Below are 16,285 nucleotides of genomic sequence, written 5' to 3' on the forward strand. Positions count from 1 at the left end.
ATTTAGGGATATTTTTAAAACTTTTGCCAAACTTTAGGGACAAAAATATACTTTACCCTATTTTAAAAAATAAATAAAAAATCAGATTCTCTTATTTATTTGTTTCGAATTTGTTAAATTGAAATTGGACCACCTGATTTTATTTTTAACAAAATAAAAAATAAAAAATTTATAATGTTAAAATCAGACTATTCAATTTTAAACTTGTTTTTTTCCATTCAATTTGTTTAATATCAATTAAAAAAAATTATTTCATATGAATGAAAAACACTTAGACTTTCAATATCAACGCACTGCATCTATGTTTGATCCATATAAAAAAAATTATAAAAACTAGAAACTTATTAATTCTTACCTTTCTGCATCTTACTAAAAAAAATTAACAAAACAATATTTTTAGAGCTTGTTTGGGTGAGTTTTTAATTTTTTTTTTCAAGTTATCTCTTTTCAAAAGATTTTATAGAAAAATAAAAGTAATTTTATGTTTAGATATCTCATACAAAAAGATCTTTTTTATTTATCAATTATGTACGAGTATAACCATATAAAAGTATCTTTTTATTTATTTATTACGTAAAAAATATTTTTTTTTTTCAAAAAATCTTTTAAAAAAATGATATAAATGGTAACTTCTCAAAAAAAAAATATTTTTTATTTTTCTAGTATTTTTACTTTTATTATTAGAAATTTATCAAATACACTAAAAAATAAAAAATATTTTTTTTATCAACTTAATAGCGCCAAACAAACACTTATTCTAATACCAATAAAAATTATATTATCTTAGAGTGAAATAAAAGTCATTGTTTTAAAGACAAAACTGATATCATATTATATTCTATCATAAATGTATTCATATAACTTTTAATACTTTTTATATACAAGTTATATTGTTATTATTTTTATAAAATAATTTGTAGTATGATAAGTTTTTTGAAATAGTTTTTTTATTTTATAAAAAAGATTTTATTTGAATTACGCGAGAAAAAATAAAAGAAAAAAAATAGTACATTTGAATATGTTTTAAAAACTTTGATTTATAAAACAAAAAATAAGAGAGAATAGTTTATGAACTAATTTGATTCACATAATTTAATTTTAGAAAAAGATGCTTTATTTAATAAAAATTTGATGCCAATTTGAATCAATTAAAACAATGACATATTAAATGATATGTGAATAAATAATGTCGTTATGTTATATTGATATGTGAATAAATTATGTTTTAACTTACGGTTTTAAAGATTTGATTTTAATTTAATTTTATTTTGGGTCTTATAAAATATTAAATTAATTATTGTGGGATCATATATTTGAGACTAATGTAAAATTTTTCATTTTAATGTTTAATTTTAATTTATTAGAAACTTTATGTAAGACAACAAAAATTAATTAGTTCTCCATAAAAGTAAAATTGTCTCTTTGAAGTAAGATTGATATTATTTTATTAATTATCTATATATAATACAAAATAAAATTTAGCATTATTTTATTTCATATATATGTCACATTTAAAATTTTAAAAATTGTCAACTAAAATTAAGTTTTGATAATTAAGTTGGACCAAATTAATTTAATAGTTTGAGACAATAAAAATTAATTAAAGGAAAAAAGAGATATATAAAAAGAAAAAAATTGAAAAACTTATTCAGCTAAACCTTTCCTATTAAATTAATGTAAAATTCAGAGACTATTTTGGGTTGGGAATGAAGATTCAGAGATGATTTTAAATGTTAACTCACAAGTCTACTTTATCTCCATTTTTAAAAAAAATAAAACTACAAAAGCAACACCTTTTTTTTTTTTTGGACTTGAAGAAAAAAAAGGCAACACTGGTATACAATTATATACATCATAGATTAGGAGCACATGGCTGGTTAAATTTCCAAGTTCCAACCAACAACCTCAATAAAAGAGACAGAAAAGGAAAAAGAAAAAACAAAAACCGCATAAACAATTAAACACTGTTTCCTCCTCGTAACTCATTTCAATTTCATTTCTTCACATTCCATCATCTTCTTCCCTCGTCAATCTCAGTCTCGCTCTATCTCTCTACTACACTAAATTGCACTCTCCTCCTTCCGAATTTATCGCCCTTTATCTTGTTGCATTTGCATCTGCAGTTCAATTTGCATTTTGCGTTTCTCATTTGCATTTGCATTTGCATTTGCAACCGCTCAATGTAACTAACTTCAACACTCACTAACCTGGTTTCCCGAAGCCAGATCTGAACCCTCCCGCACCAGATCCGATCCTCTCTCTGTTCGGCAAAATGGAGGAAGCGATAGAGCTGGCGCGTGCGAAGGATGCGAAGGAGAGGATGGCCGGAGTCGAGCGCCTCCACGAGCTTCTAGAAGCTTCAAGAAGGAGCCTCACGTCTTCCGAGGTAGCTTCGCTTGTCAATTGCTGCTTGGATCTCTTGAAGGACGGTGCTGGTGGCGGAAGCGGTGGCAGCTTCAAGGTGTCGCAGGGTGCACTTCAGGCGCTTGCTTCCGCCGCCGTTCTCTCCGGCGAGCAGTTCAAGCTTCACCTCGATGCGCTCGTCCCCGCGGTCGTCGACCGCCTTGGCGATGCCAAACAACCCGTCCGCGACGCCGCGCGGAGGCTCCTGCTCACTCTCATGGAGGTAACCGTTTTTTGGAATTCGATTGCGATTTTTGTGAAGAAATTGAAGTAGCTATGTGTGATGGGAGAGTATTGATGTGTAAGTAAGTGGAAAAACTGTATCTTATACACTTCGATATGCTTGAGAGTATTCAATAAATTTTGAAAAAGATTAAGTATATTAGTTTATCTATGCTAAAGGAAAATCTATTATGGAGGAAAATTATGTTTTAGCATTTGTGAATCTGAGCACTAGTAATTGCCTAGTTTGGATTTGGAATTAATAACTAATTAAGTGCATAAGTCATAATACATGCATATAATATATCCTTATATATTAAAATATAACGTCATATAAACAGATCTCTTCGAATTAATTTATCTTTTTGATAATTCCATGTCCTCTTTACTGTGTGGATAGTTTATTTTATTTATTTATTTTTACATTCCAAAAATAATCCGTTACGTTATTTTTTTTTGGTAACTACTCGTTACGTTAATTTACTTCTATACGCTTATTTTATTATTATTTTTTTAATCATTGATCATAAAAGGCATCAATCAATTATATATAAAGGTTTATTAAAAAAGAACAATATCATATATAAAAGTAAATCTAGTAAAAAATTTTAAAAGGTATAATAATTCCATTTATAATTGCTTGTTGAATAATTAATTTTCACAGATGATCCAAATACACCCTTATTAAAGGTAGATTCTCAGTCACCAAAAAAAAAAAGGTAGATTCTTGCCCAGAGGAGAATCCGTGTAAAGGAAAGTGGGAAAAGCTTGTGTTAGCTTGCTTGTAACGTTATGGTCCTGTGGACTGTTCAGCCATGAGAGATGACAGTGAAAACTGTTAAAAAAGGGCAATGGGCATAAAGACTTTGAGTGTATGAAGAGAAAGCTCAGTGGTATTAAACTTAAAAGTCATATCACAGTTTTAATGTTTGTGCATGAAGGTTTCATTCTTTGCCGTTTGGTTATAATGCTTCTCTAGGCTACACTTTTAGTTCTAGTTAACCTGTTAGAAAGTCCTATGATTCTGGAGAAATGGAAAATCTGATAAGCGATGATCATTGATTACTTGGATATGACGTAATCTGTGGCTAATTGATTCATAGAAGACTTCCTATTTCTGAATAATATTGCAAGTTTTTAATTGCAATTGTGATCTTATTGGAAATCAGTCAAGGCTGGTATGCAGCCATGCTATTCTGTTGGAGTGTCATGATGTGCAGTGCCTAAGTATCTTCCTAACCGAAGTGGTTGGTTAGGTTTACGTAGCAAACAATTGTTATTATTATTAGAGTGGAGCTGTGGTGATGATATATCTCTTCCCGAAGTTTAAGCTGTTGGGCAGAGAAAAATGTGTACTAGTAAACTGCTGCTGGAATAGAATGTCTGAAATGAGATATGAATGAGTTTAGTTTAGTTTTTTCCTAAATTCTTACAAGCTAAGATGGAAGCTTGTTAGAGTGGATGATTGCTATATATTGTATGTTGCTTCTTTGGTAGCTCAATTTAGACTTTGGTATTAAGCTACGTTGCTCATGTTGTAGGCATTAGAAAAATGTATGTTGGAGATGTTGGCAATAGGCTATGATTTATTTCCAGACAAATCATTATTTCTCTGAATACTCTACAGAAGTTTGAGTTTGAATATGTTCATCTAATTGTCCTGGCTGTATCTTAACTGATCTCACAGAATGCCATTTCTGTATGTTTGTCCTAAGTCCTAACAGGAAAATATCAATGAACTTATGTTGATAATGTGGGAACTATGTATTTAGTGAAGTCATTCCATCCCACTGGGCTGACCTCATTCAATATTAAAAGACTTTGTGGGAACTCTTCACGTTCCATTCATTTTGTGATTGAGATACCATTATTATTTGCAGGTTTCTTCTCCTACAATAATTGTGGAAAGAGCAGGGGCCTTTGCTTGGACATGCAAAAGCTGGAGAGTCAGAGAGGAGTTTTCACGAACTGTAACATCTGCAATTGGTTTATTTTCATCTACTGAACTTCCCCTTCAACGGACTATTCTCCCTCCTGTATGTTTACTGGATTTTACAAATATGCAGTGATACATATATATATATTAGTTCAATACTCTATTATGCAAAGCTAACCCTGTTCGATCACTGACAGATTTTGCATTTGCTGAATGATCCAAATCCTGCTGTTAGAGAAGCAGCTATCCTTTGTATTGAAGTATGTCTTATGTTGGAATTTTATATTGTATAATTGGGCTGCATTTTTATGTTAAAATATTGGCAGTGACTTTTAAAAAATTGGGAAAAAAAAAATGAAGTCTGCCTTGCAGAAAGTGTTTTGATGTTAGAATACTTTAACTGGAGATTATTGGCCAAACGATTTTTGAGGTTGATGTCACAATTTGTTATATATTTTTCTACGTGGTCTTGTTAACTGGATACAACTTTGAATTTGTGAGTTGACGTAATCTAGGTTTTAGAAGCCTGAAGTTTTGGATTAATGGAACTTGTTAAATTATGGATAATGGGATTGTTGTTGTTGTTGTTGTTATTATCAGATTTTTCTTTGAAGTGCATTATTATTGGTTTAATCACATAGTCATACTTAATTTGGATTTTGGAGATTTAAATTTGTGGCAAATCCAAATACATTTCTTTAATCCTCGTTTTTTTACAGGAGATGTATGCTCAAGCTGGGTCTCAATTCCGTGATGAACTTCAACGCCACAATCTTCCTTCAACCTTGGTAAATGTTAAAGGAAGAACCAAAATCCTGAGTTCCTTGTTATTTAATATTTTACTCAGCCACAAAAAATTCACATATTTAATTTGGATCTGAGTTCATTTTGCATTTTCATGATAACTACTGTGAGGATTCATCCTTCTTTTTTATTAAACCACTATTGCTTCAGATGAAAGATATTAATGCCCGGCTGGAGGGCATTCAACCTAAAGTTCATCCTTCGGATGGTATTTCTAGCGGTTATATGACTGGGGAGATTAAGCCTTTGAGTGTTAATCCCAAGAAAAGTAGCCCAAAGGCTAAAACTTCATCAAGGGAGACCTCTCTTTTTGGAGGTTAGTATGTCTGCAATTTTTTTTTATAGCAATTGTTAGATAGTATATCAGATAGTAGCAATTTTTTATAGTATTGTGCATAATTTATCCACATATTAGTTTATTAATAGGCACGTTCATCTTTTTATGAATTAAATATGTGCAATACTAACAAATGTGATATTAGTTATGATGGTAAGTATTTTATACTAAGACTAAAAAGTTATGGGTTCAAGTCTTAGACATTATAAAGTATATTTTTATAGATTATATATGATGAAGGGTATTTTGGAAAAGAAAATTTTGCACTAAATCTCTCTCATGTTGCCATTATGTACACTAGACTAGATGTATATATTCCATTTCTCTCTTGCACTATGATTGGCTATTTGCCTTATAACTCCTGTGATAATAATAGCTCATTGACCATTCGATATGTGCTGGACAAAATTGTGGTTGAAATGTAGGGATAAGGTTGGTTTGCCGAAGTATTTCAAGCTAAGGAAATGGTGAAAATATGTTTGTTTGATCCATTTTCAAAATGAATTTTCAATACTAAAATTAATTAATTAATATATATATAAGCATTATAAATATACTTTATTTAATAAGTTATTAATCAACTACAATAATTTATAAATCCGTTAGATTGCAAGAATTTTTTTTAAAGCTCAATTAAATTTTAAAAAGATGAATATATTGTTCCTAGATTAACTTTTATATTTATATACAATGACCTTATTATTGGATAAGAAAATTGAACTTAAATTGGAACAAAAAGAATAACGAATTGAAATTGTACGGTGATATTATTTTAAATAAATAAATAATAATTAATGTTGAATAATTTTTGAAGGCAAAAGTGATAACAACTGAATATAACTTCAAAAGATGAAATAAGAAAATCACAAACAAATGGTTGTCCAATACTTGCACTACCATTTGTTTGAGGCTTAATAAAAACTGTTATCCTGTAGGATCAAACCTGCGCCTTGTATCATAAAAAGGCTGAAATCAGCCTAATTTAACAATAACCCCCGCGTTTTCGAATGAAAACATTATCAATCGTATACACTGCAATTTCTTGAAAATGCTGTAAATGTAAAAACAAAGTTTTTAGTTTTGTGTGTATTTTTTGAAAATATTTTCAACAAAAACGTTTCTAATTGTGTGCCACCAAACATATTTTCTGTTTTTATTGAGAATGAAAATAGAAAACCAATCATCCCCTAAATGTTTCTTTTTGGTCTCGCCTATTTTTCTTTCATTTTAGGTTAGTTGGTTTTCTATCACTAAGTGCTTTCAATTCATATCATGATTGGTAGGAGTTCTGAGAATATCAATTTTGACACATGAGGATGAGTGCTACTTGCTATTCCAATTGGCAACTTGTGCTGTAATTATTTTCATGTTGGGTGTCAATCTATAATTAGAAATTGGGATTTTGTTACTATTGTGGCTGGTTTCTAATTCCACCAATTCAGCCTACTTGATTTTTTCAGATTCTGCCTTCGGTACATTGTAGTACTAAAATTTTTAGTAATCAAGATGATGGATATTTGCTCCGAACTTCTTTTAGTAAGAAATATAGCATTCAAGTGCGAATTGTGGAAAAATTTAGATGATGTTGGTGGTGGAAGTAAAGTTATTCTAGGAAGATAAAGTAATATTATGAAGAGATTAATAAAATCCAGACTATCAAATTTGGATAATTTCATGTTACACAGTATATATTGTTTACGTTCTATGTCTTCAAAAAGTTGATATGCACACTTTCAGTTCCCTGGTCAGCCTAAGTGTTGGACTTTCAATGTTCTTTACTAAAGCTGTATCATGTTTGATGGTTAATTATGAACAGGGGAAGGTGATCTCACTGAGAAACCCATAGATCCTATCAAGGTGTATTCAGAGAAGGAGTTAATCAGGGAAATTGAGAAGATTGCATTGACCCTCGTTCCTGAGAAGGACTGGTCAATTAGAATTGCTGCCATGCAGAGAATTGAAGGTCTTGTTTTGGGAGGTAGGTGTTTTCCGTATTCTTCTCAGAAATATGTAGTATGTTACCGGATTTTATATGCTTGGACAAACTACGTACTTCCTCAGTTCCTCCTGTTTTGGAAAAAGTTGCTGTTGTAGAATATCTTAATATGAGCTTTGTGTAATGTGAAAGATGTTTTACTTGTAGCTATTGGTTCATTATGCCTTTATTAATCGAACTATTTCAACTGATAATTATTAAAATAAATGTATATGTTGGACAAGAAAGAGAAAAATTTAGTGATGGTTAAAGCATCTGTTGCGAGCCACCTTTTATAGAAGTGTGGATTTTGTAATCCTGATTTTACACACAGGAGGGGCTTGTTAGTTAAACATGTGGTGCACCTAAAATTCTATCTTTTAAGTTTTAATGGACGGTGGCTTTACTTTTTTTGTTTTTTTATTTTGATGTTCATGGATATTTTGAATTATGATATCTGCTTTTTTATTCTGACATTAATGCTGAATTTCTTTTGATACCACCTTATCAGGTGCTACTGAATATCAAAGTTTCTCTGGACTACTAAAGCAGCTTGTTGGACCTTTAACCACCCAACTATCGGATAGAAGGTCTAGCATTGTGAAGCAGGTACACTGACATTTTACTTGGTTTCCTATTCTTGGTGTATCATTATTGTTAGAATTACTTTATGTAATTATTGATGTTATTGGAATGCATTGGATTGTGGTGAGTTATGAGTTATAGCTTCTTGTTCCACCTCCCATTATAGAATGAAGGAATTGATGAATATTCCCTTTTGAAGTACTCCTTTTTTCCTAAAATATGTTGGCTCCAACCAGACCTAGAGGGTGTTCAACTATATAAACTCGGGAAAGGTAGATAGCAAACTATGAAACAGTGTATCTCTCTTTTTTTGTGATCTTCTTTTGCTTTTCTCCCATTATTTTTGATTGGCGTTATGTTAGCTTGGATTGAAATGTTATCACGTAAGACATAAGTGCATGTTATACACAAAGTTCTGCCCTTGATCTTTAACTACTATTAGTAATTCACAAATGCTTTTTGTTTGTATTTGGTTTGTTCTAGGCTTGCCATTTATTATGCTTCTTGTCAAAGGACCTCCTAGGAGATTTCGAATCATGTGCTGAAATGTTCATACCAGTAAGTTCAACCTTTTGTCTAGAACTTCAATGATGATAGTTACATTTTCAGAATCTTAATGCTTTATCTGATAATCAGGTCCTTCTGAAGCTGGTTGTGATTACTGTGCTTGTAATTGCAGAATCTGCAGATAACTGTGTTAAAACGGTAATTTATTATGCTTATTAAAAGTCTTTTATCTCCTTGCAACATCTCATTTTCACTTTGGTTCTCTACTCTCCAGATGCTGCGTAACTGTAAAGTTTCTCGTGTGCTTCCTCGTATAGCTGATTGTGCAAAAAATGATCGTAGTTCAGTTCTTCGTGCAAGGTGTGTATTATTACTCATAGGAAAGATATGCCAGTGCTTTGAGCTTTAATTATATCATTTGTATTGTAGGTGTTGTGATTATGCACTTTTGATTCTAGAACATTGGCCTGATGCACCAGAAATACAGCGATCAGCTGATTTGTATGAAGATATGATAAGGTGTTGTGTTTCAGATGCCATGAGTGAGGTATTCTTAATTGTAGGTTATTTAATTTTTGGTAAATATAAAACCTTGTTGCATTGTGACTTAAATACCTTCTTACTGGTAAATATAAATTCTGTATTATTTCGGCATTTTATTGACATGCACATGCGACCACATCATTGGTGGCAAGGTATATGTGCATGAAAATGATTATAACATGATTATGAAACATGATAGGTGCGGTCTACTGCAAGGATGTGCTACCGTATGTTTGCAAAAACTTGGCCTGAGCGCTCCCGTCGTCTTTTTTCATCATTTGATCCTGCTATTCAAAGGGTACACATATAGATGTCAGTAGTATTATTTTTCTTGCATTCATTTCCTTAGTCATTTGCTTAAGGTAAACATAACTTGCAGCTAATAAATGAAGAGGATGGAGGAATGCATAGGCGACATGCATCCCCTTCCATTCGTGATAGAACTGCACTGACGTCATTAACTAGTCAGGCATCTGCTTCCTCTAATCTACCTGGTTATGGAACCTCTGCTATTGTTGCAATGGACAGAAGTTCAAGTCTATCATCAGGGACATCGGTTTCCTCTGGTGTTCTTTTTTCACAAGCCAAATCACTTGGTAAAGGTACAGAACGTAGTTTGGAAAGTGTATTGAATGCAAGCAAACAGAAGGTCTCTGCTATTGAAAGCATGCTTAGAGGTTTGGATTTGTCCGATAAACGTAATTCATCTGCACTCCGGTCATCAAGTTTGGATCTAGGTACCAAAGTTTACCTGTTCAGTATTTTTGTTTCTACCTCAACTTCACTTTTCAGGATTTGTTGTCATTCTATAATTACAAGTGCTTGTGGTGTGGATTTTGAACTATTTGTGAGCGGCTAAATTTATCTCTTATTGTCCCTAGTGCAGGAGTTGACCCTCCATCATCTCGGGATCCACCGTTCCCTGCTGCTGCCCCGGCATCAAATCGTCTGCTTAGCACTTCAGCAAGGGATTCAACTTCTTTTGGTGTCAATAAAGGTAGCAACCGAAATGGTAGTTTGGGTATGTCTGACATAATGGCCCAAATTCAGGCTTCCAAAGATTCTGTCAAGTTATCATATCACAGTAATGTTGGCCCGGAGCCGCCTTCATCATTTTCAACATATTCAAGTAAAAGAGCTTCTGAAAGATTTCAAGAAAGAAGTTCTGTTGACGAAATCAATGAGATCAGAGAGGCTAGGCGATATATGAACCCCAACATGGATAGACAGTATATGGATACACAATACAGAGAAGGCACTGCTAGGGATTCTCACAGTAGTTATGTACCTCATTTCCAGAGGCCATTGTTGAGAAAGAATGTTGCTGCACGTACATCGTCAACTGGCAGGAGGAGGAGTTTTGACGATAGTCAATTATCTCCTGCAGAGATTTCAAACTTTTCAGATGGACCAGCATCTCTTCATGAAGCTCTGAATGAAGGGCTTAATTCGGGTTCTGGCTGGTCTGCTAGGGTTTCTGCCTTTAATTATATTCATTCTTTGTTGCAGCAAGGTCAAAAAGGAATTCAGGAAGTAATCCAGAATTTTGAGAAGGTAATGAAGTTGTTTTTCCGGCACTTGGATGATCCTCACCATAAAGTTGCACAGGCTGCTCTTTCCACACTTGCAGAAATTATTCTTGCATGCCGAAAGCCCTTTGAGGGTTATATGGAACGGATGTTACCTCATGTGTTTTCTCGATTAATTGACCCTAAAGATGTTGTTAAGCAAGCAGGTTCAACAACTCTTGGAGTTGTTGGCAAAACATACAGTGTAGATTCTCTATTACCAGCATTGCTGCGCTCACTGGATGAACAACGGTCTCCAAAGGCAAAATTGGCTGTTATTGAATTTGCAGTTAGTTCCTTTAACAAGCATGCAATGAATCCAGAAGGTGCTTCTAATATTGGCATCCTAAAATTATGGCTTACAAAGTTAACACCATTGGTTCATGATAAAAATACAAAGCTTAAAGAGGCAGCTATTACATGCATTATATCCGTGTACACTCACTTTGATACAGCTGCTGTTCTGAATTATATTCTTGGCTTGTCTGTCGAGGAACAGAACTCTTTGAGACGAGCTCTTAAACAACGCACCCCTCGTATTGAAGTAGACTTAATAAACTATCTGCAGAACAAGAAAGAGCGACAACGATCAAAGTCTTCCTATGATCCATCTGATGCTGCAGGAACATCGTCTGAAGATGGTTATGTTGGTTTGTCTAGAAAAACTCATTACCTTGGTAGGTATGCGGCTGGTTCACTAGATAGTGATGTTGGCAGGAAGTGGAGTTCCCAAGATTCAACCCTTGTTAAAACTAGTATTGGTCAAGCAGCTTCTGATGAAACCCAGGAACAACCATATCAGAATTTCGAAACCGATTCCAATGGTGGCTTTCTTGGTTCCAAAACTAACAATCTTCCATACACGGTCAATTCAATAGGTCAAAACCTAGGTTTTCACTCTAGCCAAGTTGGACAAGTGGATGGTAGCATGAGTTTTGAGGGTCTGTCATCACATCTTGATGGCAATGATGTTATGTCATTGGAACATTCAAATACTGCTGAAAGCATTGGACATGACAAAGAACATTTGTCTGAGCTGAACCATAATCATCACTCAAATGAATCTGTAAAGGTTAACTCCATGACAGGACCAAGCATTCCTCAAATTCTTCATATGGTAAGTTTAAAATTATTAAAAGAAGAGTTACAGTTGTCTTTACAATTTTGTATTTTGGAATGAAGAAGATTTGATTTTGAGAGTTTGGTTATGAGGTAAGATAACTGTTTTAAGAACAGAAAAATACAGAAAATATAGAAAGTGAAAGTATCTATCAACGAAATCCCTTTTCAGAACATATGAAGAAATAAAGTTCATGTGCTTTAACCCATATGGCGGCCAAGAGCGCATGTTGAAGACATAATCAGAATCGTTGTTTAGAACTATAGCATCATGCTGCAGCTAACTACACCAGCTAGAATTGCTTATTTCATAAGTTTCCGGGAGTCTCATGCACTGGGCTGCTGTTTCTATACTTATATTTCCCTGCTTTTAAAACGATATTTTATTTGTTTTGTGTAGATATGCAGTGGGGATGATGGTAGTTCTGTTTCAAGTAAGCAGACTGCACTTCAACAGCTCGTTGAAGCATCCATAGTAAATGATCCTTCTGTTTGGACACAGGTATGATTTGATAATACTTCCTTCATGGCCCCAAGTTATATGATTAATGGAATGGAAGTTTAGTTCATTGAACTTCATAATCATACCAGTGTTATTTCCTGTTATCGTCTAAGTGTTTTTGAATTCATTATGAATATTACTATTAAGTAATAATATATACATTTTCTATATTTGAAAACATATTGCATCTAAAGCTGGATATAATGATCATTTTTAATTCTTTGATTGCTGTATCAGCTATGACATTAGAAGTTAGAGAAGTTTTGCTTGTGAAAAGTTTAAGTCCTAATTTTTTCATCATGTTAACCACCATTGCGGCATAGCACAGTATATTAGATTTTTCTTTTTTGTCTTTTGTGATGTTTGTTTCATCGTCATTGCAGTACTTCAATCAGATTCTGACAGTTGTGCTTGAGGTGCTGGATGATTCAGATTCCTCAATCAGAGAGCTTGCTCTTTCAATGCTTGTTGAAATGCTTAAAAACCAGGTTCTTACCCCCTTTTATGTACTCCACTTTGTTTTATTGCCCTTGCCTATATTGGTACATGCAACCATACATATTTCTTTTATGGGCTTTTTGGAATATAATAAGAGGTTGTTCTATCTTTCTGTTTATTCTTTCCAGAAAGATGCCATGGAAAGTTCAGTCGAAATTGTTATTGAAAAGCTGCTTAATGTAACAAAGGATAGAATTCCTAAGGTATCCAACATTGCGATGTTCTTGTTTGTCTTCTTGTTAATTCTTCTCCTAATTTCAGCAAATTTCGTCCTGTTTTCAGGTCTCAAATGAAGCAGAGCACTGCCTGACTATTGTTTTATCCCAGCATGATCCATTCAGATGTTTAAGTGTATGTATTTCTTGAATTTTTCACTTGTTGGCTCTTCTTGCTTGTAAATGTATTTCAGATGAATGGGACTTGGGTTACTTTATTAACTTAATAATGATATCAATAATTAAAATATTTCAGGTTATTGTCCCCCTATTGGTTACTGAGGATGAGAAAACTCTTGTTACTTGCATAAATTGCTTGACAAAGGTAATGATCAAGTTTTGCTGCAAATGATGGTTTCCTATCAGTGATGTCTTAAATGAATTCTACTTTGGCATACTTATTTTTTAAAGCTTCTTTCTGCTTGGACTCTTAGTAGGAGCTAGGAAGTATCCCCATCCCTATGAAATGATGATGCTTCAAAATTGGGAAAAATTCCCCGTTAAACTCATATCCAATGTCAATATGCTGGTGATACTTGTAGAAAGGTTATCTTTGGACCGGGTTGATCTTATTTTTAATAAAAACATTATTTTAACCCTTTTTCTTTTATATGTATATATATTTGAAATTTTAAATCATGGATAAGTTAAACCAATATGTCATTGGTTTGACTTTGTCAAGAACGGCTGGATCAATATACTCACACAAGTTCCTGGATTCTTTTATATGCGTCGAATTAAATATGTCCCGGTTTTAAATTTACCAAGGAAAAGATACATAATGTATCATTTAGTGATAGTAAGCAGAATTGTAGGTGGGTATCATATCACTAATACTAAAAAGTAATTCCCTTTTTCTTTCTCTCTATTGTTGTATTGTGCTTGCTGCCCACTATTATTACATTTCATATTTTTCTAGAACTAGGTGGATGCATATCGCCGACCCCACCTAATGAGATAAGGCTTTGTAGTTGTTGTTGTTTAGGTGGGTCCATATCAGACTAGCCAGTGACCTATCTTTTTGTGTGCATGAGCTAAAATTTCATAATGAACATATATATTAATTACCTGGACATCATTTTCATCAGCTTGTAGGCCAACTTTCTCAGGAGGAACTGATGGCTCAGTTACCCTCATTTTTGCCTTCTCTGTTTGAAGCTTTTGGAAACCAGAGTGCAGATGTTCGTAAGGTACCTTAATGTTTAATAGTATACGAAATGGATGGTAAACGTGACTGACTATAAATGATTTCTTTGAATTAGAGGAATTGATGTTACTTCTCTTGCTATTTATTTTTGGCATGTTTTCACGTGCCATTCTCTATGTAACTGTCTTTTTCATTGTTCTCATTTTTTTGTCTATGATGTTTGGTGCAGACTGTTGTTTTCTGTCTAGTTGATATCTATATCATGCTTGGCAAAGCATTCTTGCCATATTTGGAAGGGCTCAACAGCACGCAGTTGAAGTTGGTCACCATTTATGCAAATCGAATCTCGCAGGCTAGAACAGGAAAAGCAATTGATGCCATTCATGATTAGCTGGTTCGTCCGGAAGAAAATTGTGGGGTTTGGAGTGTTTTCTTATTCTTTGTGTTGTCTATTCTGTATATCTGCATTCGTGAAATTTTTTTGGTGTGTTTTCATTGTCTTTCCTTTCCTCATCTTTGTCTTATATATATGTATTTTTGGTCTTCCGATTTCCCTGCCATTGTTTGACTTGGAGAGTACTGGCGGGGGAATACAAAGCGCAAACTGTAATCAACATTGAATTGATTGATTGTATTATATGGCTTTGGATAATGGATATGATCTCTTTTTCTTTGGTTCGGCTGCTTCAATATTTTGGTTTTGGTTTCTCATTTCCCGAGATTCAGGTTGTAATTCTTACATGAATGTTGTTGCATCTTTGCCTAATTGCCTGTAGCCCTAATCCGGGACTGGGTGTGTTACGCCTTTGACATGTAAAGATACAGCATAGTATTAGTTAACTGTTCTTAAATGGCTCATAGTTAAAGGTTTCAGCAGTTAGGACCTAATTTCTCCTAAGTCCTAATATTGAGTGGGTGGTTATGCTTTGCTGAAGAACTATTCTTCGAGTTGGAGTATGTCTAAAATCGGCCTAACTATTTTGTGCGCATTAAATGCGTCATTTTTTATGAACCATTAGATTTTATTAAATGAAAATCAAATGATGTTATGAAAGAGGAGTACTGATAGACTTTATAAATAAAATCTAATGGTTCATAAAAAATGACGTATCTAATACGCACAAAATGGTTGGGCTGATTTTAGACATACCCTTCGAATTGCCTTATAAAATTCTTAATTCTAAGTACCAAGAAAAGAAAAGTTTAATTTTTTTTTTGGTCGATAAAAGTTTAGTTCTTTATTATTGAAATATTTGGATTAACTTTACAAAAATCTTTTAACCCCTATATTATGGCAAATCCGTACCCCGACAAAATCAAAGGCACATTTATTTAAAAACGAACTAGATTTTAGGTTTTAATAAAATTCTATATTTAAGTAAAATATTTAATTAAGTCTAACTAAGTTATAACAACTTTTTGAATCATGCGTCTCCTTTCTCAAAGGATCATCTGAGTAGATTGTGCATCATTGAACAGAGTGATAATATTTATGTTATGTGTAACAAGGAAGTTGAATCAATTCAACATCTGTTTGTTATGCGTGAGTTTACTTAACAGGTGTGGTGCGCATAGATTAATCATATGGGTCAGGTTTGGAGTGGTGCGCATAGATTAATCATATGGGTCGGGTTTGGAGCATCCCAAACTCCATAAAAGAGCACTTTGAGAGTTGGAGGACGATGCCTTTGAAAAAAGACATGCGAAAAAAATGGTTAGTGAGCTTCTTCTCGGTTATATGGAAATATCTGGCTGTGTAGAAATGATTTCATTTTTCAGAACAAGACAACGGATGTGGTGGAGTGTGTTGCTAGGTCGTTTTGTTGCTCTAAGGAGTGGTGTAAAAGCTGACTCATGTTGTTGATGGCTATGCCGGAGATGACATAGGACTTGCTTGGCTACAATTCTGTCTTTGTACGCTCCA

At 33.4% G+C, this 16,285-nt stretch overlaps 1 protein-coding gene across 1 annotated transcript; it reads left to right on the forward strand.

The window, feature by feature from the left end:
* The first annotated feature begins 1,865 nt into the window (after positions 1–1,865).
* LOC107625183 (CLIP-associated protein) lies at positions 1,866–15,051 on the forward strand. Its single transcript, XM_016327757.3, has 21 exons — positions 1,866–2,626; positions 4,506–4,661; positions 4,759–4,821; positions 5,281–5,349; positions 5,516–5,681; positions 7,519–7,680; positions 8,189–8,286; positions 8,746–8,820; positions 8,899–8,967; positions 9,044–9,129; positions 9,199–9,316; positions 9,512–9,610; positions 9,692–10,049; positions 10,199–11,997; positions 12,400–12,501; positions 12,885–12,989; positions 13,128–13,202; positions 13,282–13,350; positions 13,471–13,539; positions 14,303–14,404; positions 14,591–15,051. The coding sequence occupies exons 1-21, from the start codon at positions 2,273–2,275 to the stop codon at positions 14,750–14,752; spliced, it is 4,356 nt and encodes a 1,451-aa protein (XP_016183243.1). The 5' UTR covers positions 1,866–2,272; the 3' UTR covers positions 14,753–15,051.
* The last annotated feature ends 1,234 nt before the right edge of the window (positions 15,052–16,285 follow it).

Source organism: Arachis ipaensis, chromosome B2 (genome assembly GCF_059453495.1).
Source record: "Arachis ipaensis isolate K30076 ecotype BB chromosome B2, ASM5945349v1, whole genome shotgun sequence".
NCBI lineage: Eukaryota > Viridiplantae > Streptophyta > Magnoliopsida > Fabales > Fabaceae > Arachis > Arachis ipaensis.